This window comes from Oryctolagus cuniculus, chromosome 15, assembly GCF_964237555.1.
Source record: "Oryctolagus cuniculus chromosome 15, mOryCun1.1, whole genome shotgun sequence".
Classification (NCBI taxonomy): Eukaryota; Metazoa; Chordata; class Mammalia; order Lagomorpha; family Leporidae; genus Oryctolagus; species Oryctolagus cuniculus.
Genome location: NC_091446.1, coordinates 55,746,515 through 55,773,483, shown reverse-complemented (window position 1 = coordinate 55,773,483; position 26,969 = coordinate 55,746,515). Strand labels below are relative to the sequence as shown.

The 26,969-nt window shown below is 41.3% G+C and overlaps 1 protein-coding gene across 15 annotated transcripts in view; it reads left to right on the top strand.

Annotated features, from left to right (window-relative positions):
* Positions 1-26,969, top strand: part of JMJD1C (jumonji domain containing 1C) — a 323,880-nt gene that overhangs the window by 72,192 nt on the left and 224,719 nt on the right. For 2 of the 15 annotated variants that reach the window (XM_051823263.2, XM_070057717.1), the window contains exon 1: positions 5,050-7,784. The exons of 8 other annotated variants lie outside the window; for them this stretch is intronic. In XM_051823263.2, coding sequence (XP_051679223.1) covers positions 7,617-7,784 — 168 coding nt within the window. In that variant the 5' untranslated portion in view covers positions 5,050-7,616. Of the gene's footprint in view, positions 1-3,419; positions 3,484-3,552; positions 7,785-26,969 lie in introns of those variants that run through there. 5 more of the 15 variants (XM_070057721.1, XM_070057723.1, XM_070057724.1 and 2 more) reach the window with 4 other exon arrangements.

Genomic DNA, 26,969 nt, shown 5'->3' with positions numbered 1-26,969 from the left:
CAGTTTTCAGGTTTGATTCTACCATGCAGGAGAATATTCTTTGTTTGCTGAATAACCTGGAAGCCTTAGAAATAGATTTTTATGAATTTTAATGGTTATATCAGCCTGAACATTTTATAAATGACACCCAGAGAAGCAAGGTGGTTTGTTTGAACTATAATAGAGCAGTTAGTGGCAGAGGTAATCTAGATTTCCTTGATTTCTGCTGTTTTCATTATGTGGTTGCTGATTTCTAGTTTGTTACATTTGGGATATGCAACTTAAAGTATCTATTTTTAAATGACTCTGGAATGGAAATTAACCAGCTTTACATAAGTGGTTGCATATTTTGTTGAAACTGACGTTGGCTAGACTTCTGTATGTTTCTCTTGTCCATTTAACCTTAGATAATATCATAATGCACTCTAGCAGAATATTTGGGGATGTTGACTTGAACTTTAAATTTGTAGTTGAAATCTCTTTTTTTTGAAGTCTGATTTTCATTATGTGTCAAATGTGATTTTTATAGTGAAACCCAGGGCCTCTATATACTGAACTTCTGTGGACACACACTTTGGATTTTGAACTCTATTATATATGTCCTCTTTAATTTAATAATTAAATAATCTGTAGTTGTGAAGCACATGTGGAGTCAAAGATACTGCTTTTTATATAGAGTAATTTATGTTCATTAAATATTTATGTTTTTAACTCTGCTACTACTAACATATGGCAATACTGAAAGGTTGTGTGAGCAATAGGAATGTGATCCTTTAGGGACCTAATCTGTTTACAAGGTGCATACTTGCATCTTGCATATTTTAGTGGTAGTTAATAGTTAGATTTTTTATGAGAAAGTGATAAACTGGAGAAAAAGTCCTGTGGGATACCCTGTGAAGACCCTTGATGAGTGCTCAATGGCAACTTCCTTTCTTGTGGTTTCTCAGCAGATTAGCAGATCATTCTAAAAAAAAATTGTCTTCAAAGTCACAGAATGTCGGGGGAAACAAAAAGGAAGGTTCCTGTGTAACCAGAATTTAAACTAGAAACTGGATAGCATTTGTGGATAATGGACAATTAGAAGATCCAATATAGATTGCTTCTTGTTTTTATTTTCCTTCCTTTTCTCCTTCCTTGCTTCCCCATGGCATCAAGAGAGAGGAAGTTATGTTTTATGTTGACTCTATCAAGAACAGTGAGACTGTTCTCTCTTTAGAGGACTAAAAATAGATTTGTTTTTTGGATATGTACACTTAGGATCATTTTTGGGTTTCTATTAAATTGGTAGTTTGGTAACAAAATGAATATTTTTGGCCAGCGCCGTGGCTCACTTGGCTAATCCTCTGCCTGTGGTGCCGGCACCCCAGGTTCTAGTCCCAGTTGGGGTGCTGGATTCTGTCCCGGTTGCTCCTCTTCCAGTCCAGCTCTCTGCTGTGGCCCGGGAAGGCAGTGGAGGATGGCCCAAGTCCTTGGGCCCTGCACCCGCATGGGAGACCAGGAGGAAGGGCCTGGCTCCTGGCTTCAGATCGGCGCAGCGCGGCAGCCATAGCGGCCATTTGGGGGGTGAACCAACGGAAGGGAGACTTTTCTCTCTCTCTCTCTCTCTCACTCTCACTCTCACTCTCTCTCACTGTCTATTTGTCAAAAAAAAAAAAAAAAAAAAAGAATATTTTTCTTGTAAATTGCAATTCTTTCTCTGTATATTCTTCTGAAATTTCCCTGGGAATGACCTTGCTTTTTTGCTGAAGCATAAAGTTTTGAAGGCTAAACATTGTACATTTGTGATGAAACTGAGATAATAAGTATAAGATATTATGAAGGCGATGAATAACCCTATAGGATGAATTGCATTGTGGTGCAGTAGGTCAAGCCACTACTTGTGATGCTTACTTCCCATACTGGAGTGCCAATTGAAGTCCCAGCTGCTCCACTTCCAATCCAGTAACCTGCTAATGCTCCTGGAAAGGCAATGAAATATGGCCCAAGTACTTGGGCTAGAGCCTCCAGTGTGAGAGACCAGGGTAGAGTTCCTGGCCTCTGACCTTGACCCTTCGTAAACCTGCCTGTTGATGGGCATTTGGGGAATGAACCAGAGTATGGAAGACTGCTCTGTTGTTGCCTTAGAAACAGTCAAATCCTTTTATTTATTAATTTTCATTGATTCTAAATTCCTGTTTGGTTGGATTTAGAAAAAAGGTATATTTTACTATATTCATTTATTAATTTAATTGATAACATTCTTTTCTTAGCAATGCTTACCTAGATGCTGGGAGTTTAGTTATGAACAAGGTAAAGATATCTGGAGCTTATATTCATCAAGTAAGACAGATATAAAACAGATTCACAATAAATGCTGTAAATAATGAAAGTTTTTCAACAAGTTCATGGAAAATGAAATGAAAAGTTAAATTTATTTTGGTTCCAAAATTTTTTAGATCCATGCATATGAGGGGTCTTAAAAAAGTTTATGGAAGGGGCTGGCGCTGTAGTGCAGCGGGTTAAAGCCCTGGCCTGAAACGCCAGCATCCCGTATAGGCACCGGTTTGAGACCCGGCTGCTCCACTTCTGATCCAGCTCTCTGCTATAGCATGGGAAAGCGGCAGAAGGTGGCCCAAGTCTTTGGACCCCTGCACCCACGTGGGAGTCCAGGCAGCGCAGCTCTGGCTGTTGCGGTCAACTGGGGAGTGAACCATCGGATGGAAGACCTCTCTCTCTCTCTCTCTCTCTCTCTCTCTCTCCCTCCCTCCCTCTCTCCCTCTCTCCCTCTCTCCCTGCCTCTCCTCTCTCTGTGTAACTCTGCTTTCAAATAAATAAATCTTAAAAAAAAAGTTTATGGAAAATGCATATTAGAAAAAACTGAATTTCAGAGGTCTTTGCATCAAAATAAATGTATCTTTTAATTCCATTTTCCATGAATTTAGTAAAGTTGTGATAAGTACTTAGTGGATGTTTTAAAAATCCATAATGTGGGGATTTTGATTTAGTTTGGGAATGAGGGATGACTTCCTTTACGATATCATTTGAGTTACCTTGCCCTTATCATGAATGTGATTGAGGCATTCATTTTTAATAGATACTTAGGGAAATAACCTAAATGTAAATTATTTCAGGTTTTTTAATAAACATGATAACATATTTGTATTACATTTTATTCTTGGTCTTCCATGTGCATGATTTAGTTGAAACTCTTGGATTCCTTCATTTTGATGATTTCCCCACAGTACCTATATGTGTGTGTGTGTGTATATGTGTGTGTGTGTATGTATATATATATAATCTTAAGACTTCATATATTCAATCCAACCTTAACATTTGACAGTTACTAAAAGCCTCCAATTTATAAAGAATTCAGAGTGTATTTGTTAAAGTGCATTAAATTTATTTTTTATGCCATTCTACTGATAAGCAAACCAAAGTTTTTCTAATGTCTATCTTTCCAGATAGACTGGGCTTCTCAAGGACAAATGCTAAATCTCCAGAGACTTGCAGGATGTCAGACACATAGTAAGTGCTAAATAAATATTGAACAAATCAATTATAAAAACTCTGTGGTAATAAGGAGGAAGCAACTTGGAGAGTGACCTTCATGTTTCTTTTAAGTGATTTCTTTTCTTTAGCATAAGAGTTAAGAGCAAGTGGGCCCCGGATATCATGAGGCTTATTTTTTTTTTTTTTAAGATTTATTTCATTTTATTTGAAAGTCAGAGTTACACAGAGAGAGAAGGAGAGACAGAGAGGTCTTCCATCTGCTGGTTCACTCCTCAGTTGGCTGCAAGGGCGGGAGCTGCGCCAGGAGTTTCTTACAGGTCTCCTACATGGGTGCACAGGGTCCCAAGGACTTGGGTCATCTTCTGCTGCTTTCCCACGCCATAGCAGAGAGCTGGATCAGAAGTGGAGCAGCCAGGACTTGAACTGGCACCCATATGGGATACCGGCACTGCAGGCAGTGGCTTTACCCACTACACCACAGCGCCGGCCCCACAAGGCTTGGTTCCTTACTGTGTATTCTTTGGCAAGTTAACTATATATCTGTATACCTCATTTTCCCCATCCTTAAAAAAAGGTGAGATTAGATGCATAAAGTACTTAGCATAATGTCTGACAAGGTTAAATGTTCTATAATGGTGGCCAATTATTGTGAGAGGCATACATTAAGTGTTTTATTTGTCTTTGTTTTATCTATGATGCTTAACATCTCTGATGTGTAGCACCTCTATTGGCACTAAATACTGATATGTATGAGAACAGGTAATTGACCCTTTCTGCAATTATGCCAAGTCTAAAAGTAAAAATTGTATAACCACTAGACTTTTGCTTATTGAATATAAACTTTATGGACCATCAACTATTGATAATTAAGTAGGTGGTTATGGCAGTTATTACAGTGACTACATTTCCTTCCTTTATGCATCAATATTTTTCTTTTTAATAAAGATTTAATTATTTATTTGAGTTACCCAGAGAGAGGGAGAGACAGAAGAGATCTTCCATCTACTGGTTCACTCCCTAGATGGCAGTGATGGCAGGGGCTGGACCAGACCAAAGCCAGACCAGGAGTTTCATCCAGGTCTCCCATGTAGGTCCAGGGGCCCACTGCTTTTCCCAGGGTATTAGAAGGGAACTGGATCAGAAGTGGAATAGCCAGGACTTGAACCAGTACCAATATGGGATGCTGGCATTGCATGCAGTTTTATCCACTATGCCACAATGCAGGCCCCACATCAGTTTTTTAACAAAACAAAATAGTGTTTAACAAATAAATTTTTCTGGATTAAAAGAATCAAGTAATATTCTCAGTGTATCTTTATGTAGATGAAAGATTTTTAGTATATGAAGTTTTGCTTGAATGGAAGTGTATATGTGTGTGCTTGTAATATTTACATGTGGGGGATCGAAAGAGATCTAGTCTGCATTTCTAATTTTTCAGTTCCTCTTAATAAACATAATTTTAAATGCTTCTCTACTACTCTGTTTACCTGTATAGTGAATAATAGTAACACTCTTTTATGTTTCTTTTTTCTTTACATGATTCATACAGGCATTTTCTGAGCATCCTTATGAAAGTAAAGAATGCCCTTATTGAGGAAAGAAATGAGTATTCTAAGGTTTCAAAGCTGACTGTAAAATTTCTTTAACTTCTATCTTAGGTTATGATTTGCTGACAAAATAAAACAGATGCTCCCTGAAACAAAAGCAAAGGAAAAAAATGCCTGCAAAGAAACAACCCAAAAAAGATCTTTAAGGGCTTCTTATTTTACCTTTTTAAAAAATGCATGTAAATGTTTCCAAAAGAAAAATATTAACCATTTTCATGTAAATTCTAGGTTTTGGAACTTGCAATATAGTTCTAAGAATTAAAAATATTTGATTAAAATATTATGGGGATAAATGGCCTTTTGAAAAGATTTTTGTCTGTTTAAGAAATGTTTTGATGGATTTGTTAGATTTACGTGCTTCTTAAAAAACTTAAAAGATGGAATTCAACATGTAACCAGGGTTTTTAGGGGTCCATTTATAGGAGTTTGGTACAAAATTGGAAACAGCTGGCAGTGTTATATAAAGCAACCCAACAACCTATCGGCTGAGAATATAATGTAGTGAGTGTTGCATTTGCATGTCTTGTCTTAAATGACTTCATTTGTTTTGTTTGCTTCTAAGTTATCAAAAGTAGGAATCAGGCTTTCTGTTTTTAACAATTGTAATATCCCAAAGTCACAAATCAGATCCTCGATGGCTTGATTCTGATCTTTTCATATGCTAAGGCTTTTTGTTTTGTTTTACCAAGTTATTTTACTAGCTCCTTAATCTTAAATTGAAATTTTAGAAATCTCAGTCTGTATTTCTCAAGATAATTTACTAAGTATTATACAATGTACATTAAAAGAGTGGACTTGTATATAAAATTGACCAAGTTAAAGTAAATTTTTCTCTCATTGTGCCATATGCATTTTTGGACAGTTTTTCCTTGTTGATGTGTTTTAGTTCTATGTTTGTCTCTTGATTAACAAAATTAGACCATGATGATTAAAATCCATCCTCCTTGTAATTTTGGCTTTTAACATATTAGCAGTGGCTATTTTTCTGTTTCAGACAGCCCAGTTTGGGAGTTCTAGAGAAAGTAGATAAAAGCCTTATTATGTTTATATTAAGCATTCTGATTTCTAGTGTAAATACCTTTAAAATGATAAATACTTCCCCCTCCCTTTTTTAGTGGAATGGAGGTTTAGGGAAATCTCTCAGGAAATTGAAAATTATAGTAATATTTTTGGACCAGGAGAATCTTTGATGTTGATTTAAATCATTTGCGGCGCAGATTTAAAAAAATAAATAAAACTTGGGACTTTTAAAACTACCTTTAAAAAAAACACTTTAAAGTATTCCTGAAATGGAACTGCTCACTGACACCTAGAGAGAAGTTTGATTTAGAAGAATTCAAGAGTGATCAAAGAAGGAATGATTGTTCCAGTTTGGAAATCTCTGTGCATGGGTTACAGTCTTGTTGCGATTGGTTGGAAAGTAAACTATTTTCTTGAACTATGATTGGCTAAAATCCTTTTCTTTCCACGATATTTACTTTTTAATATAACTGATTCTGGAGCCTTTCCCTGTTTTCATATCTGACAAGGGCGTTTGAGCTGTGTACCAGTACTAAAAGTACAGATTGGTGCAGAGACAATTTGTGAAATTTAAGGATGCTGACAAAAGCCCACAGCAGATCGCGTAGGGTTCCTTATAACAAAGCAGTGGCGTGTAAATCTCTGAACAGCTCACACAGAAATTAGTGTCGCTGTAATTGGAAACATTAAAGGATGTTAGCCTTTTCTCCTTTTCCATTTAAATTCGTGGACTGTTGTTCCGCTGTGATTGAGTTCTGTGGGCATCGCTTCGCATTACTGCTGGGACTGCAGTACTAATTCGGGCTAAATTCATGCTAACCCAGACGGCAGGCGCCATGTGCTCATCTGGAGATGAGGCGTTTAACCTGGAGTTTATTTTGTGGTCCAGTGCCATCAGCACACTGCACTTTCACCTCCCCCTCACCTCTGAGGGAGCGGCGAATACAAAGGTGGACCCCACACGCTGTGTGCCGTATTGCTGAAGCAGAGTACTAGCTTCCCCCGCGCCTTGGCCCTGGAGCAGCAGTCAGCTGCAACCTGGCAGTTCCCGCGGCCGCCGCAGCGCCGGGCACTACTTTCCGTCTGCGGTGGTTCCGCCGACCCTCTCTCTGCTCCCTCCCCCCGCCGCGCCGGCGGAAGGAGACGCGCGGCGCGCTCGCGGCCGAGCCAGCGCCTGGGAGGCGGAGTAGTACTGGCCGCGGCGCTGTGGCGGCGGCGGCCGCCGGAGCTGCGTGTGGGGTTTCTGTCAGTTTTTATGGGTGTGTGTGTGTGTGAGTGTTTATGTAGCTGCAGCCCCAAGTTGTGAGTCTGGGCGCCTTGGGAGCTGTTGGGGACACCGAGCGACCGAGGTCGCTGCGTCCTCCAGGCAGAGCGTCCGGTGCGCCCCGAGTCCGCGCGCTCTCGCTCGCGGGACCGCCGCCGTCTCCCGGTCCGGTCTCCGCAGCATGAGCGGCCGGTAGGAGCCGAGTTTCGCAGTTCCTCTCTCTGGAGAATACAGCGGTCGCTTAAGCAGCTACGGCCATGGCGGTGGAGACGCGGCCGGAGCTGGTGGGGAAGCGGTTCCTCTGTGTGGCGGTCGGCGATGAGGCGCGTCCGGAGCGCGGGGAGAGCGGACGCAGTTGGCGGAGCTGGCGAGCCGGGGTCATCCGAGCCGTGTCACACCGGGACAGTAGCAATCCAGACTTGGCGGTAAGCGAGCGCCTGCCCACATCAGAGAGCCGGTGTCTGAGCCTCACCACCTCGGCGGCACCTGGCTCTGCCCGCACCACTGGCGGTCACGCCCCTCTTTGGAGCCCACAGAGTTTGCCCCGCTGTCCTGCCCGGGTCTTCGCCCCACGGCAAGTGGCTTCCCAGGCAGAGGCGGTGTCGGAGCCGGACTCTCCTGTGTCCCCAGACAGCCTCGGAGGCCCCTCGGTCTCAGTGCGGGGGCGGGGGCGGGGGAGCGGCCGAGCCGGCCGCGGCCGCCGAGACCTCAGCGGAAGGCGGGGCTGGGAGCGCGGGGCCGCGAGCGGTGCGGGCCCCTCGGGAGCGGTGTGTGGCCAGCTTCCCTGGCACCTTTCTGCTGGCGAAAGTCTGTACAGTGCGGGGGCTTGAGCCTTAAAACTTAGCCATAAGGTTGCTGAAGGGGAGGAAAAACTGACAGATCTCTTGGCTTTCCAGAGATGTGTGTGTGTGTGTGTGTGTGTAGGTGTAGGTAAGGCCGTGGCAGTGGCGATATCCTGATTCACCCTCTGCTTCGTAGATGCTTAGCTTTCTAGCCTCAAACGATGAAAACGAATATTTTTGGTATGCCAGGTAACAGAAATTCCTCTCTTTTCCCTCTAGCCCTCTGTCCGCCCTTGTTAGAAACGGGTAGTGCTTAGGGTAAACATGTTCCTGGGTGTTTACACGATTTTAATTCAATAAAACTACAGATGTTGTCAATTAAAATGTTAAATGCCCCACAGAACCTTTATCCTTATACGTGACACTGCCAGTATTTGCTTCAGTAGCGTAGGTATGTGCCTGACTGAGAGGGGACATGTTATGCTCCAAGCAAAGCATCTCTAGGGGACAGGCTTGAAGATAAGGGGTGGAGTTGAGTCAATATATTGTGTTTCTCAAGGTTGACTTAAAATACATATTCCTAGTGCTTCGGAGTATTTACCTTTTCACTGAAAATTTCACATTTAGAAGTATTTTCCCCTTGTGTGTATGCAGGCCAATTCCAAATTCACAGTTATATCTACATAAACCTGCTTATTTTAATATTTTTCTTAGGAGCTTTTGAGTGTTTTTGTAAATCCATTTTCATCACGGTTTCATGTGGAGTGTTTTAATGTTGACTTGATACTGCAAAATAGGTTTGCTTTCCTAGTAGATATTTCTAATAGGAAAAAAGCAAAGTCGAGGTAATTTTGAATATATTTGGTTATTTTTATTCGAAAGAGGGAAAAGAATCTTCATTAAGCATTGATTATGCTCATGGTTCTAGGAATTGTGGTATTTCAATGCAGTAACTACTTTTGTTTCTTTAGAAGGCATTTCTCCTACTCTAAATTGTCTTGGCTTTTATGTGGAAGCTAGTTGGATGATGGTTTAGCATTTTTAAATAATGACGAGTGATAAATTGTGTTTACTTTCTACAGTATTTTGCTTTAGTAGATATATGAAAATTAGGAAATACAGTTAAAAGCTATCATTGGTGACAGGTTAGCAAATTAATTATATTGAAGACTTGATTACTTAGTTGGAAATTTAAGTGATATAAACAGGTGATTGACATGTCAAGTTTGTAATTTAGAAGATATGAACCCATTACTGAGGGGCTCGCGCTGTTGTATAGCAGACACAAGTTCGAGGCCCTGCTGCTCCACTTCCAATCCAGCACTCTGCTATGGCCTGGGAAAGCAGTAGAAGATGGCCCAAATCCTTGGGCCCCTGCACCCGTGTGGGAGATCCAGAAGAAACTCCTGGCTTCGGATCGGCACAGCTCCAACCATTGTGGTCATTAGGGGAGTGAACCAGCGGATGGAAGACTGACTCTTTCTCCCCCACCCCCCCACCCCCGCCTTTCAAATAAATAAGTAAATCTTACAGAAAAAAGAAAGAAAAATATATTACTGAGTCATGGTGGGGTTTAACTGGAAAGAACGGGAAGGAATTTCTTCAGGTGGTAGAAGTATTTTGTTTCATCATTGATTTCATAGGTAAAAATTCATTGCAAATTTGCCAAAAAAGTTTTAAACCAAAACTATGTGAACCTTTGACCAGTATTCCTTTGTACAACAATCTTATTTGAAAAATGAATGTTACTGCTTATAGTGTAAGTTTGTTTTTAAGCCTAGAACCAACATTTTTAGGTTTCCAAACTTTCTTACATTCATACTTTTTAAAAAAGATTTATTTATTTGAAAGGCAGAGTTACAGAGAGAGAGAGAGAGAGAGGGAGAGACACAGAGAGATCTTTCATCTGCTGGTTCATACCCCAAATGGCCCTGCCAGGGCTGAGCCAGGCTGAAACCAGGAGCTTCTTTTGGGTCTCCCTTGTGAGTGCAGGGGAACAAACACTTGGGCCATCTTCCACTGCTTTCCCAGGTGCATTAGCAGGGAGCTGGATCGGAAGTGGAGTAGCTCGGACTCAAATTGTGGCCTATATGGAATGTTGGTGTTGCAGGCGGTGGCTCTACCTTCTGCATCACAATGCCAGCCCCATACTTCTTAAGTGACACTTAAGTGAACAATTTGGCATTAATGTGCAACATATTGTTCCTTTAGACCTTTATTACTACAGTGTAAACATAAAGAGCATGATCAGTTCTATGAAAAACACTTACAAGCTGTTCTTAACTTTTTGATTTTTTTGCTGCTGAAACCCATGTTTTGTTTTTAAAGTTGTAAATATATAATTAAAAACATGTAGTTATTTTAGAAGCTTTAGTGTTGTACATTTATATATTACATGATTTTGAAGGATAACTATCAAAACCTGAAAATAAAAAATATTATATCTCTAAGTTAATCAGCTATTCTTTTGGTCTTATGAAGACTTGGCCACTTACATTAATATCTTAGCACTGCCCTAACTAATTACGCAATCTTGGTGGATTAAATGCTACAGATTTATCTTATGTTTCTTGATCACAGATCTGATCTGACCTTCCTAGGCTAAAATCAAGGTGTGGCAAGACTGTAAAGTGGAGGCTCTAGGGGAGATTCCCTTTTTTTTTTTCCTTTTTTTAGTATTTAGATACTGTTCTTATTCCTTGGTTCATGGCCTTCTTCCTTCATCTTAAAAGCCAGGTTGAATCTCTGACCATTCTTCCCTAATCACCTCCCTCTCACTCTCCTGCTTCTGTCTTGCATTTTAAAGTGTGTTTGTGATCACAGTGAGCCCAAATAATCCAAGATGATCTCAACACCTATTAATATTCATAATTCCATCGGAACCTTAGTTCCTCTTTTCTGTGTAAAATAGTGTAGTCATAGATCCCATGGAATAGGACATGGCTATCTTTAGGATGACATTATTCTGATTGGCATATCATGGTAGCAAACATATTCCTGTACAATATGAAAGTACATAATGCAGTACAGTGAAGACTAAAATTTTACTTTTTCATGCCAGGAGTTTTAGTCATACTACTATCTGGTGTCTTAGGTAATGACTTTAATTGATGGAATTCTTACTAGATTATGTTAGGATAATTTCAGATGTTTTGGTGACTTTTTGAAAAATGAGTTGATAACCCTCTGGGATATCCATACTGGAATTATATTTGGAATTATATTGATCATCAAGAGATTTATCTGAACCCTTTCTATGCAGGAGGCCTGAGATTTGAAGGTAAGATTAGATAAACTATATCATGAGTCTCTGCATGTGGAGTTCTTTTTTTAGACTTTTGCAAAGGTTCTTGTCCAGGCTAGCACAGTAGCATAGCGGGTTAAGGCCCCGGCTACTTCATTTCCCATCTAGCTCCCTGCTGCACCTAGAAAAGTTGCAGAGGATGGCTCAAGTCTAGGTCCCTGCACCCATCTGGGAGACCCTGATGAAGTTCCTGGCTTCGGCCTGGACCAGCATGCAGCCGTTTGTTAAGTGAAGATGGAAGATCTGTCTCCGTTTCTGTCTCTCCCTCTCTCACTGTAACTCTGACTTTCAAATAAGTAAGTACATCTTTAAAAAAAACAAAAAGGTTCTTGTCTTGCATCCATTGGTAAACATTACTATTGCCCTGTGTTTTAAAAAAAAAATTATTCTTATAAGAGACAGCATTCTCATCTGCTGGTATACTCCCAAATACCTATGATGTCCAGGGTGGCCAAGGCTGATCCTGGGGCCACAGTAGGGAGACCAGCTCAATAAGGACCTCTTATGTGGGTGCAGGGACCTAGGTATCTGACCCATCACTGGCTGCTTTCTAAGGTACACATTAGCAGGAATATTGAGTCACGAGTGGAGCTGGGACTTGATCCCAGGTAGTTCAATATGAGATGCCTGCATCTTAATCACTAGGCCAAATGTCTACCCTACCCTAGATTTTGAGAAACTTCTAAAAGATTGAGCATATCATAGAAGGAGAACTGGCAGTTGAGAATTATTGTTTCATAATATTATCACTGAAAAAATTATGCTAATTAAAGAGCAAAAGTCAATTTACTCTTCATTATCTTCCACATCCTATTAGTAATTTATTTATCATCCACCCACACACAGCCACCCATCACCACCTGCCTTTTAACCCTGTCTGAAGTATATTTAAGAAAACATTTCCAGAGATCACTTGGAGAGAAGTAGCCAATCTGAGAAAGCAGATTTTAAATTGTACTGAACTGTGTACTTGCAGCTCAAAGTTATTTAGCAAAATTTGCCTTTAAATAAAACACATTTAGGAATTTTAAAGTGATTTATGCTTAATTTATAAGTTAACTCCTTTTAGTTCTACATATTTCTGTTCAACTTTCTTATTTAAGTTGGCTATTGAGTTGATGGCATTTGATTTCCTTCAGTGTTTGTTCAGATAATTCTCAGGTTGTCTGATACAGTTCTGCAGTATAGATAATGCTAATTTCTGGTCTGTTCACAAAGTGATGATGAATGAAATAAGGATTTTCATTCCATTGATCAATATGATTTTGATAGGTTAACAAATGTAGGGAAAATTGGTTTAGCTGGTAGGTAGAAAGACTTTTATATCAGATTTGAGTACATAGACCATTTTCTCTCATGACTTTATTGTTGTTCTTCCTGAAGAATTGCATATATAGAAAATTGAGTATGTAAACTGCCATAGACCCTTCATAGTTAAGTAGAAATTTTGGGAAAGAGGCATCATTAATATTTCAAAAGTTAAAAAGATGGCAGCCTTTAGTCGTTAGATCATACACTTTTATACTCTTTTGTTTTAGTAGTTCTGCTACTCCTTATGCCATTCTGAAATCCAGATAACTACAGCAACTAAATTTTAATAAATTTATGTATTTAAGTTTTTATTTATTTGAGATGCAAAGAGAATCAGTGCTTCCATTTGCTGGTTCACTCCCAAGGGACTGCAACAGCCCAGAGTGTGCCTGAGCAGAAGGTGGTAATGGAAACTCTGTCCAGGTCTCCCTTGTGAGTAGTAGGAACCCAGTCACTTGAACAAGGCATGATTGTCTCCCAGAGTCGGTGTTACAAGGAAGCTGGAATCAGTAGCAATTAGTACACAAAACTCCTGTTTCTGTTTATAGTTATTAATTTGGAAGCAAACCCTGACTGACTAAACTTTTTTTAAAAAAGATTTATTTTATTTATATGAAAGGTAGAATTAGAGAGGAGGGAAGACAGGTCTTCCATCTGTTGGTTCACTTCCCAAATGGCCACAACGGCCGGGGCTGGGCCAGGCTTAAGCTAGGAGCCAGGTGCTTCATCCAGTCTCTGACGTGGGTGCAGGGGCCCAAGCACTTCAGCCATCATCCACTGTTATCCCAGGCCCATTAGCAGGGAGCTGGATCATAAGTGGAGCAGCTGTGAATCGAACTGGAATCCATATGGGATGTTGGCACTGCAGGCAAAGGCTTAGCCTTCTGTGCCACAGTGCCATCCTCTAAATTTATTTTTTAACAGAACCTAATATGAATTCAATATTTTATCTCAGAAATATTACTGTGCTTAATTTTAGAGTTCTCTAAACCCTACAGTGGTGTTACATATTACACATGAGTTACATTATATTACCATAGTCAAGTACCACATTATAACAGTATTTACTTCAACAAATTTTGAACTCGAAAATATGTCTAGTTTGAAGGGTTTTGGATGAGTGTTTTTTTTTCAAGATTTATTCATTAGAAGTTACAGTTGGGGCCGGCACTGTGGGGTAGCTGGTAAAGCCTCTTCCTGCAGTGCCGGCATCCCATATGGGCACCAGTTCGAGTCCCGGCCAATCCAGCTCTTTGCTAAGGCCTGGGAAAGCAGTAGAAAATGGCTCAAGTCTTTGGGCCCCTGTACCTGCATGAGAGACCTGGTAATTGGGTAATTGGGGAGTGCACCAGCAAATGGAAGTCCTCTCCATCCCTCCCTCCCTCCTCCCCTCTCCCTCCCTCTTCCTCTCTCTGCCTCTCTTTCTCTTTGTAACTCTTTCAAATAAATAAATAAATAAATCTTTAAAAAAATAATAAAAGTTACAGAGAGGGGGAGACAAATAGAGATCTTCAGTTCGCTGGTTCACTCCCCAGATGGCTGCAGCGACCAGCATTGGGCCAGAGCAAAGCCAAGAGCTTCTTTCTGGTTTCCCATGTGAGTGGCAGGGGCCCAAACAATTGGACAATCTTCCCTTGCTTTTCCCAGGCCACTAGCAGAGAGCTGGATAGGAAGTGAAGCAGCCAGGACATGAACCAGCACCCATATGGGATGCTGGTGTCACAGGTGGTGGCTTTACCAGCTATGCTACAATGCCGGCCGGCCCTTTTGATGGATAATTTTTGTTAAAATACAAGTAATGATTTCTCCCTTCCCTTCCCTTCCCTTCCCTCTCCCTTCCCTCTCCCTTCCCTCTCCCTTCCCTCTCCCTTCCCTCTCCCTTCCCTCTCCCTCTCCTCTCTCCCTCTCCTCTCTCCCTCTCCTCTCTCCCTCTCCTCTCTCCCTCTCCTCTCTCCCTCTCCTCTCTCTCTATCCTTTCTCTTTCTCTCTTCCTCTCTCTTTTTCTTCTTCCCTCCCCTCCTTTTTTTTTCTTTTTCTCTCTTTCTTTCTCTCTTTTATTTCTTTCAGATTTATTTTATTTATTTGAAAGGCAGAGTTAGATCTTTAATCTGCTGATTCACTTCTCAAATACCTGCAACAGCCAAGACTGGACCAGGCCAAAGCCAGGAGCCAAGAGCTTCATCCCAGTCTCCCATGTAGACACAGGGGCCCAACAACTTGGGCCATCTTCTGCTGCTTTTCCCAGGTGCATTAGCTGGGAGCTGGTTCAAAAGTGAAGCAGTTGGGACTTGAACTGGTACCCACATGAGACACCTGGCATTGCAGGTCATGGCTTAACCCATTTTGCCACCCCTAATGATTTTTTTATTAATTCATTATATAAGGAATACAAATTTCATAGGTACAACTTTTGGAATATAGATATTCTTCCCACCATACCCATTTATTTATATGATCACTTTAACACTTAATACTGTCTATATGTTCACTTTAACACTTAACATGATCACTTTCACACTTAAGATGACATTTTTATCACCCAGCTTAATGGGATTTGGGGTCCCATGACAAGTTTTTAAACTGTACCTTTAGAAGTTAGTTTTTTGGAATGTATGTATAACTATACAGCTTTACAGTTACAAACTTCCTCCTTTCTCTCTTATTCCCACTCTTATTTCTTACTGAGATCCATCCTCAATTGACTTTATACATATATAATTAACTCTGTTAAGTAATGAGTTCAAGAAATAGTATGAAGAGAAAAAAATGAAAAACACAAAAAAATACTGTTCCTCGATAGTCAAGACAGGGTCAGCTCAGGTCATCTCAAAGTGTCAATTTCACTTCTGTGGGTTTTTTTTTTTTTTTTTTTTTTTTTTTTTTAGGTACTCTGTTTGGTCTCACAGATTGGGAGAACACACAGTGCTTGTCCCTTTGGGACTGCTTTGTAGTATTCCAAAGTGTACATATCCTATAATTTCTTTACCCAGTCTTTGGTTGATGGGCGTTTAGGTTGGTTCCATGTCTTAGCTATTGTGAATTGAGCTGCAATAAACACACCTCTAATGATTTTTAATGGTAAATATATGGTGACAACAAATACTGCTTATTTCATTTGTTTCAAGACTTGACAGTGATCAGATGTCTGCCTAATATTCAAATAGTTTTATTCAATATGGATTTTAGCTAATTTTATTTGATATAAAGTTCCTAATCTGGGGCCTGATGCTCGTGGCGTAGTAGGTTAAGCCTTCATCTGTGGCACCAGCGTCTCATATGGGCACCAGTTTGTATCCTGGCTGCTCCACTTCTGATCCAGCTCTCTGTTAATGGCCTGGGAAAGCAGTGGAAAATCACCCAAGTGCTCTGGCCCCTGCACCCCTGTGGGAGACCCTGAAGAAACTCCTGGCTTCCGATCAGCTCAGCTTCGGCCATTGCAGCCACTTGGGGATTAAACCAGCAGATGGGAGACCTGTCTTTCTGTCTGTGTCTACCTCTCTCTCTGACTCTGTCAAATAAATAAAATCTTAAAAAATAAAAACATCTGTCCCTTTCTCTCTCTCCCTGTAACTCTGCTCTTGAAGTAAGTAAATTTTTCTTAAAAAAATGTTTGTGGAAAAATAGAATTTTGAAACCTGCATGTTGCTGGTTCTTCAGGGTTCATGTAAAATCTTCATCATAAAGGTACATTTGGGGCTGGCGCCATGGCTCACTTGGTTAATCCTCTGCCTGTAGCACCGACATCCCATATGGCCACTGGATTCTAGTCCTGGTTGTTCCTCTTCCAGTCCAGCTTTCTGCTCTGGTCCAGGAAGGCAGTGGAGGATGGCCCAAGTGGTTGGGCCCCTGCACCTGCATGGGAGACCAAGAGGAAGCTCCTGGCTTCGGATCGGTGTAGCTCCGGCTGTAGTGGCCATTTGGGGGTTGAACCAATGGAAGGAAGACCTTTCTCTCTGTCTCTCTCTCTCACTGTCTAACTCTGTCAAATAAATAAAATTTTAAAAAAACTACTATGGATTTGAAAATGTTTTTGCACTAATATTTTTAATTCCATTTTTATGTACTTTTGAAAGTACTCTCAAACAGTGAAATTTGCTTTTTGGACTTATTGGCAAGTAGATTTCAAATTTCACATACAGTATTTCTTCCCTGTCAGTTCAGACCATGTCATCAAAATGGATCTCCATAGAGCTTCTTGAAATTTGAATGAGTAGGAATCAAGTATAGGTATGTACAAATATATGAAGCTGAGCACTTGAAAGACCTGAAATTTCATTTAAACGTTTTTCAAAAAGTACTTGTAATGGTTTACTTTTTATAGTTTGAGCCTTTGTTTTTTTCATTTGTCTAATCATTGAAGAAATTGGTTTAGATCCAGAATGTTTCCTGTTCTGTAATTCCAGAATTGTTAGTACGTTTGATTTGTAATTCTATGGAAGACAGTGCTCATTAACCAAGAGCAAATTTCAGATCTATCCCCAAATCACTTAATTCTGAGTTAATGAGGTTTCCTTTATAGTGTGCCTGTTTTATAAGGGATTGTGCCTTTTTTTAAAATAAGGACCACAATTCTCCTTTGTTAGTAATGTGGTTTCTCTTGAATGATCAGAAGTTGAATTTTTCTGATCAGAGAAATTAAAGGTAGAATAAATAAATATCACAGAATAATACTGGACCTTGAAATGATTCAGTGGATTTTCATGCATTTGCAAGTTTTAGTGAACTATATTTAATACTTTAGTGAAAGTGCTTTATGGTTAAAAATGGAACAAAAGAAATCAAGTAACTAGAAGATCATATTTGTTTCTTTTTTGTCTGAAAATGTGAAATTAGGAAGGGAATACATGGCAATTCTATTTCTGTTTCAGCAGATATATTTGGTAAGCAAGGGAGATATTATGAATAATTTCTTCAGGACTTTTAACTTTATTTTACTAAAATGTTATTGAAAATTTTAAATTAATGATTTCTAAGTTGAGTAAAAATCAAATAATTTTGATTAGTAACAGTGTTTATGAATTTTTTGTTATCTACAATGAAAGCATAGATTTTGGGAATCATCACCTTTAAAAATAAAAGTGAAACAGCTCCTTTAATTGCTGTGACATATGTTCTTTCTGAACCTTTGTTCTTTCCTAGCTCCATTGTTCAAGGCCTCTTGGTTTTTTTTATTTATTTTTTAGATTTATTTCATTTATTTGAAAGAATTAAAGAGAGAGGTAGAGACAGAGAGAGAGGTCTTCCATTGCTGGTTCACTCCCCAGATGGCCGCAACAGCCGGAGCTGCACCGATCTGAAGCCAGGAGCCAGGAGCTTCTTCTGGGTCTCCCACTTGGTTGCATGGGCCCAAGCACTTGAGCCATCTTCTACTGCTATCCCAGGCAACAGCAGAGAGCTGGATCGGAAGAGGAGCAGCTGGGACTAGAAGCAGCATTAATATGCGATGCCGTCGCTTCAGGCCAGAACTTTAACCCCACAGCGCTGGCCCTGAAGCCTCTTTGTTTTTTTTTTTAAGTATTTTTATTGACTTGAAAGGCAGAACAACAGAAGGAGAAAGATGGAAGTCTTCCATCTGCTGGTTCACTCTCCAAATGCTTGCAGCAGTTAGGGCTGGGCCAGGTGGTAGCCAGGAGCCAGGAGCTCTATCAGGGTCTTCCCCCATTGGTGGTAGAGACTCAAGTACTTGAGCAATGGGACCGGCGCTGTGGCCCACTTGGTTAATCTCCACCTGCGGCGCTGGCACCCCATATGGGCGCCGGTCTCTGGTCCCAGTTACTCCTCTTTTAGTCCAGCTCTCTTCTGTGGCCCGGGAAGTCAGTGGAGGATGGCCCAAGACCTTGGGCCCCTGCACCTGCATCGGAGACCAGGAAGAAGCACCTGGCTCCTGGCTTCGGATCAGTGTAGCGTGCCGGCCTTAGTGGCCATTTAGGGGGTGAACCAACAGAAGGAAGACCTTTGTCCCTGTCTGTCTCTCTCTCACTGTCTGTAACTCTGTCAAATAAAAAAAAGTACTTGAGCCATCATATGCTGCCTCTCAGGTGCATTCTCAAGAAGCTGGGACAGAAGCATACGTGGGATTCCATCCCAGGCACTTGATTCTGAGGGATGGCTTAAGCCACTTTGTACCAATGTCCACCCTCAAGTAGTCTTTTTTCTTCTTTTTTAAGATTTACCTTTTAAAAATTTATTTGAAAGGCAGAGTTACAGAGGGAGAGAGAGATTTTCCATCTGCTGGTTCACTCCCCAAATGGCCATAATGTCCCCCACTGTGCTAGGCTGAAGCCAGGAATTTAGAGCTTCTTCTGGGTCTCTCATGTGGTTTCAGGGGCCCAAGGACTTAGGCCAGCATCTTCTGCTGCTCTCCCAGATGCATTAGCAGGGAGCTGGATTAGAAGTAAAGCAGTGGGGTCTTGAACTGGCATCCATATATGATGCCTACATTGCCTCTACTCTTGAGTTGTTATTTCCCCTTCCTTCCTCTTTTTTTTTTTTTTTTTTGTAAGATTTGTTTATTTATTTGAAAGAATTAGAGAGAGATATCTTCCATCTGATGTTTCACTCCCCAATTGGCCGCAATGGCTGGAGCTTCGCCGATCCCAAGCCAGGAGCCAGGAGCTTCTTCTGGGTCTCCCATGCAGGTGTAGGGGCCCAAGTACTTGGGCCATCTTCTACTTTCCCGGGCCATCTTCTACTTTCCCAGGCCATAGCAGAGAGCTGGATTGGAAGTGGAGCAGCTGGGTCTCAAACCAGTGCCCATATGGGATGCTGGCGCTCCAGGCCAGGGTGTTAACCCGCTGTGCCACAGCGCTGGCCCCAAAATAACCCATTCTTAAACTTTTGGAGTGGGGGGTGAAGAATCTGAAACTGGTAGTTATACAAGGGAAATATGTAAATGAAGAGCCTTTGCTTGGAAAGTAGAGTATAATTATAAAGTATCATTTGATGAGGATATTCTCCAAGAGATTAAAGTAATGTCATGTTATTTGAATGTCATGTATTATTTTAGATTGTACTGTGTAATTCATTTTTAACTTCATTGGCAGAGAGTGCACATGTACTTAAATTTTGTTGATCACTTCCCAGATGCCTGCAATAGTCACAACTGGGCCAGACCAAAGTTGTGATCCTGGATTGAATTTGGGTCTCCAATATGGGAGGCAGAGTTAAGTACCTGGGCCATTACCTTTTGCTTCCCAGGATGTGCATTAGCAGGAAACTGGAAACAGAAGCAAAGGTGGGAACCAGTGTTGTGGCCCAGTGGATTAAGCTACCATCTGTGATGCTGGCATCCCATATGGGTGCCGGTTTGCTTTCCAGTTATTTGTCATCTAGCCCCCTGGTTATTTGCCTGGGACAGCAGTGGAAGATGGCCTAAGTGCTTGGGCCCCTACCACCCTGGTGAGAGACCCAGAGGAAGGAAGTTCCTGGCTCCTGGCTTCTGACTGGCCCAGTACTACTGGCTGTTGCAGCCATCTGGAGAGTCAACCAGCAGATGGAAGATCACTTTTGAAAAATACTTATTTATTTGAAAGGCAGAATTAGTGTATATTTTCCATCTGTTGGTTCACTCACCAAATGACCACAATGGGTGGCCAGGGCTAGGCCAGGCTGAATGCTTTAGCTTGGGAATCTACCCAGGTCTCCCATGTGGGTGGCAGGAGTTCAAGCACTTGAGTCATCTTCTTCTGCTTTCTTAGGCACATCACAACGAGCTGGATTGGAAGTGGAGCAGACAGGACTTGAATCAATGCTCATATGGGATGCTTTTCTTGCAGGCTGCAGCTCAACCCACTGTAGTGCAGGGCCAGCTACTGCCATACTGTTTTTTATAGCAGTTGCACCGTTTTATATTTCCAATAATATGTGTGTGGGTTCTAATTTCTCCACATCCTAGCTTATACTTATTGTTGATTTGTTTGAAAATAGCCATCCTAACAGATGTGTGTATATTCACTATTTGTTTATCTTCTCTGAAGAAATATTTGTTTGTGTTTGTTATGTTTGAATCATGTTGATTTTTTTGTTGGGTTTTAGGCATTCTTTTTTCTAGGCATTATCAGATAAATGGTTTGCGAATATAGTCTTCATTTTCTGGGTTGTGTTTTTAAACTTTTAGTAGTGTCTTTTAATGCACATGCATTCTATATTTTGATGTAGTTCAGTTTCTTAATTTTTGTTTTGTTTTTGTTGCTTGTGCTTTTGGAATCCTGGCTGAGAAGTCGTTGCCAAATACAATGTCAAGAAGCTTTTGTCCCTATATCTCCATATTTTTTGTAAGATTTTCATAGTGTTCACTGTTGGTTTAGTTTTCTGATCTGTTTTGAGTTGATTTTTGTGTGTGATTTAGGATTTGACTTTATAATTTTACATATTTATCCAGTTTTTTTTTTTTTTTCAAGATTTATTTATTTGCAAGGTAGAGTTAGAGAGGGGGAGAAACAGAGAACTTTGTTCGCTGGTTCACTCTCCAAACATCCACATCAGCTGGTGCTGTCAGGCCAAAGCCAGGAGCATTTATCCAGGTCTTCCACGTAGGTTCAGAGGCCCAAAGACTTTGGCCATGTGTTGCTGCTTTTCCAGGCACATTAGCAAGGAGGTGGATCAAAAGTAGAGTAGCGGGGACTCAAACCAGTATCTGTGGAATAGCTTTGCAGCCTGTGGCTTAACATGCTGTTTCATAACACAGGCATCCTAGTTTGTCAGATTTAAAAAAAAGTCTTCAGTTTCAGTTTTAACATCTAAAAGAAAGGTTCATTTTCTTATTTCAAATCAGGTATTCTAGATGAGGCAAATCACTTATGTCTATGACCTTTTAGAAAATCTCTTCTTGTTTTGTTAAAATACTGTACCAGGGGTCCAGGTATTATGGGTTACGCTGTTGCCTGCAACTTTGGCATCCTGTATGGCACCAGTTTGAGTCCCAGGTGCTCTAATTCTGGTCCAGCTCCCTGCTAATGACCTAGGAAAGCAGTGGAATATGGCCCAAGTCCTCCTCTGCACCTGTGCAGGAGATCCAGATGAAGCCCCGGCTGTTGCACCCATTTGGGGAGTGAGCCAAAAGATGGAAGCTCTGTCTCCCCCTCTCATTCTCTTTCTCTAACTCTGCCTTTCAAGTAAATAAAATCTTTAAAAATAATGCTGTCCCTAGGCTTAGTCTGAATTTGCAACAACTGTGTTTTAGTGTATCTATAAATGGTGAACTCTGTTTCTGAAATTAAGCTTTTCATTTGTCTCAAAAAAAAAAAAAAAAAAAAGGATTCTGCAGCCAGCATGTGGTGTAGTGGGTAGAGCTGGTACTTAGGATGCCAGTCTCCCATATGGTTGCTGGTTTGTGTTCCAGCTGCTGTACTTCTGATTCAGTTCCCTGCTAATGGCCTGAAAAAAAAAACAAGCAAACAAAGAAACAAAAAAACCAAAACCCAACAACAACAACAGAAGATGGCCTAAGTATTTGGGCCCTTGCCATCCATGTGGGAGACCCCTATGAAGCTGCTGACTCCTGGCTTCTGCCTGGCCCAATGCTGGCTTGTATCCATCTGAGGAGTTAACCAGCAGATGGAAAATCTCTATCTCTGTCTCTGTTAACTCTTTGAATAAATAAACTTTTTAAAAATGCAAAAATAAGTAAAGGATTCTATAAAACTAAAATTAGTAAAACGTTGATCCTATGATTCTAATAAACAACAAGATAGACATAGTAGAAAGTCTGTAAATATCCCTAGGTTTGTATTCAGAATATTGCAAAAGACAGATCGTATTAGTGAGCTAGGGAAAGCAAATGTTTTAAAATGTAATTCGGGGCTGGAATGGATTTCTTAAATTATACCCAATATCATGACATCAAAAGAAGAAATTTAGGGGCTGGCACTGTGGTGTAGTGGGTAAAGCCGCCATATGGCACTGCATCGAGTCCTGGCTGCTTGACTTCCCATCTAGCTCTCTGCTATGGCCTGGGAAAGCAGTAGAAGATGGTCCAGGTCCTTGGGCCCCTAGACCCCTGCATCCAAGTGGGAGACCCAGAAGAAGCTCTTGGCTCCTGGCTTCAGATTGGGAACAGCTCTGGCTGTTGTGGCCATTTTGGGAGTGAACCAGCAGATAGTTCTCTCTGCCTCTGCCACTCTGTAGCTCTGCCTTTCAAATAAATAAATAAATCTTTAACAACAACAAAAAAACCCACTCTGAAGAAAAGAAATTTACTGATCATAAGTCAAGCAAAATAAAACAGATGTACTATAAATATTATAAATATTTAAAAAGACCTGGCCGGCGCCGCGGCTCAATAGGCTAATCCTCCACCTGCGGCTCTGGCACACCGGGTTCTAGTCCTGGTCGGGGCACCGGATTCTGTCCCGGTTGCCCCTCTTCCAGGCCAGCTCTCTGCTGTGGCCCGGGAAGGCAGTGGAGGATGGCCCAAGTGCTTGGGCCCTGCACCCCATGGGACACCAGGAGAAGCGCCTGGCTCCTGCCTTCGGATCAGCACAGTGCGCCAGCTGCAGCGCGCCGGCCGCAGTGTCCATTGGAGGGTGAACCAATGGTAAAAGGAAGACCTTTGTCTCTCTCACTGTCCACTCTGCCTGTCCAAAAAAAAATATATATATATATATATATATTTAAAAAGACCAAGACATAGGGGAAAATTTGTATTGGAGCCCGGGAAAGTAGTAGCAGATAGCCCAAGTGCTTGGGTCCCTGCACCCGCATGGGAGACCAGGGAGAAGCACCTGTCTCCTGGGTTCAGATTGGCATAGCTTCAGCCGTTGTGGCCATTTGGAGCGTGAACCAATGGAAGGAATACCTTTCTATCTCTCCTTCTCACTGTATGTAACTCTGCCTCTCAAATAAATAAATAAAATCTTTATAAAAATTGTATTATTTTTTACATTATTTGTAAGAAAGGAGTGTTTAACATATAAAAGGAACTTTGAGAGATCAGTAACATAGGAATCAAAATATAAACAGGTGATTTATACTTTAAAAATGTATGAAAATGTACATGAAACCTCAAAATAAATAAGTGAAAGTTGAAGGTAACTTTTTTGGTTAGTTAAACAAAGCATACAGCTGATGGCTTACAATATTTATGAAGGTACCAATATTGAGGAAGGTGAAGGAAAACTGGTGCTCTCATTAATTGCAAGCAAAAGTGTAAACAGGTACAACTTCTGTGGAAATCAGTTTGTTGCTTTAGATATCAAAACTAAAGTTGTGCCTACATTTAATCTGTCTTTAGATAGATATATTCTCTTTTTTTTTTTTTAAGGGAAAGTGTTTATTGGTGGGGAAGCGTGACAGACCAGAGGGAAGGGTCGAAGAAGGAAGAGAGAGGAGAGTGTAAGATCAAGAGCGAGCGAGCGAGAGAGCAAGTGAAAGAGAGAGCTCAAGAAATAGGTCGAGAGAGAGCTATGTGTTCAGGAACAGGTCCTGTTAAACCTTTGCTGGGGAGTGGACAGGAAAGTAGGAACAGTGAATCCCATTCAGGATGGGGGTGGAGCTGACACCCATGGTTGGGGTCATGGGATCAGCTGGCCTCCAGCCATTGCTGAGGGGGCTAGAGCCTAGGATGGTGTCTGGGGCATAGATTGTGCCATAGATAAGATTGCACCATTTTATTAACATTCCCTCCTTTTGTTTTTTCTAAAGCAAGAGTTGTATGGGATTACATTAGCCCCAGAAGTCCAGGAGGGGTGGAGGGATGATGATCTATTTTTAGAGCTACTTCCTGCTAACATGGGGCAATGTCTCAAGCTTGCTGTCTCCTGGGTGGGGAGCCGAGTATATATCCCTGTAGCAGCATTTGATTACTGCCTGGCTGAGAAGGCCTTGGTTCCTTCTGTTATCAACCTCTGTAAACACTTAAACAGACACTGTAGTATAAAAGACAGGGTGAGAATAACAACCAGTGATCCTAAGAGTGGCAATAACCAAGTAATGGAAGGATTTCATAGAGAAGAGGAAATGGGGGAGGTGGTCTCTGGACCCTTGGTAAAGACTGATGGATTTGGTTTAAAGCTGATCTCAACCAAGACTGGGAGAAAGGACATTTGTCCCTTGCAGGTAGAGGGGTTTGTCTGTAGAGAAATTCTGAACAATCATACAGCATTACGTGGGGGAGAGGACCATCAATACTCACAGGTTGGGAGTAGAGGAATGAGGCCCCAAGTGGGCTAGATAGGGTCTAGAACAAAAGACAGAGTGATTATTAGAGGACCTAAGAAAGTTTTTTTTTTTTTTTTTTAAAAAGATGTATTTATTTGAAAGAGTTACACAGAGAAAGGAGAGGCAGAGAGAGAGAGAGAGAGATCTTCCATCTGCTGGTTCGCTCCCCAGATTGCTGCAATGGCCGGAGCTGAGCCGACCCAAAGCCAGAAGCCAGGAGCTGCTTCTGAGTCTCCCACGTGGGTGCAGGGACCCAAGGACTTGGGCCATCTTCCACTACTATCCTAGGCGAAAGAGAGCTGGATCAGAAGAGGAGAAGCTGGGACTAGAACTGGAGCCCATATGGGATGCTGGCGCTTCAGGCCAGGGTGGTAACCTGCTGTGCCACAGCGCCAGCCCCTAAAAATGTATTACTCAGACTTATTTAGCTCATAATTCTAGAAGTGCAAGAGCATGGCACTAGCATGGGTTTCTGCTGAGGGCCTCTTACTGTGTAATAGCATGGTGATGGCATCACAGGGCAGAAGCATATGTGGAAGGGAGAGGTCACATAGGGAGAGATCAGAGAAAGCTGAACCTATTTTATAACAGTCTGCTCTTGATGTAAACAATCTAGTCTCTGAAAATCCAGTCCCCTCCCACAAGGCAGGCATTAATCACTTCTGAGTGTACTGCCTCTCATAATCTCACTGCTTAAAGATTTTACTGCCCCTCTGTACACTACACTGGGGAATAAGCTTCCAGCACATGAATCTTTGGAAGACAAACCATGTCCAAAAAATAGAGGAAGAGTAATAGGAGGACAGGGGATGGTTTGTGAAGGATCTTGTGAGGATTAGCTTTACTTTGAGATGGGAAGGCAAAAGTGAGGTAGTTTTACAAGAATCACTGTATTTTGTTGTTAGTACAAGTTTAGCATTCATATTCCAGAGATCCAAAATCCTTAAAACTTTGGGATTTGGGGGCATTTTATATTTTATGATACGAGTGTTAAGCTGATAAAATCCATTGAGGTTATGATAGCCTAAATTGTGGTAGAGGTGATGAATGCTCAGATTCATATTTACTTCAAACACTGAATTGATATAGTTTCTGAATTGCTTTTGAAGTGGAAGAAAGGAGTTAATAGGTTCTGAGAATTTTGTTGTTCCAGCAACTGTAAAGGTAGAATTGTTATTTTCTCTGATGAGCATTGATTGTGGGAGCAGATTTGGAGAAGGGGATAGTTAGTGCTGAGGATTGGGTATTTTTTTTTTTTGAATTTGGCAAACTTGAGATGTTTATTAGATATTTAAGTGATGTAGTTAATTAAAGTGTCAAATTTGTTAGTTCTAGGGAGAGGTTTGGTCTAGAGAAGATCAGAGTAGTCATTGTATAAATGGCATTTAGAGCTGTGAGACTGGATGAGTTAGTATAGAGAGTGAAGTTGACTTGCTCCATTTTGTGTTGCTGTTAACAAAATACCTGAAGGCCGGCGCCTTGGCTCACTAGGCTAATCCTCTGCCTTGCGGCGCCGGCACACCGGGTTCTAGTCTCTGTCGGGGTGCCAGATTCTGTCCCGGTTGCCCCTCTTCCAGGCCAGCTCTCTGCTATGACCAGGGAGTGCAGTGGAGGATGGCCCAAGTGCTTGGGCCCTGCACCCCATGGGAGACCAGGATAAGTACCTGGCTCCTGGCTTTGGATCAGCCTGGTGCGCCGGCTGCAGCGCGCTGGCCGTGGTGGCCATTGGAGGGTGAACCAACGGCAAAGGAAGACCTTTCTCTCTGTCTCTCTCTCTCTCACTGTCCACTCTGCCTGTCAAAAAATTAAAAAACAACAACAGCAACAAAATACCTGAGATGGTGCACTTTTTTTTTGTTTTGAAGGGAAGTCAATTTTTTTGTTTCTGTGTACTTCTGTAGATTTGAATTTTTCACAATAAATAAGTGTTTGTGGATTATTAATATCAGTTTTGTTTAGAAGGCCTAACTCTTCATTTAAATCATACTTTCCATCCATTTTTACATATTAAGGCTGCTTTTATATCAAAGAGAACTATTTATTTTTTATAAAGAGAA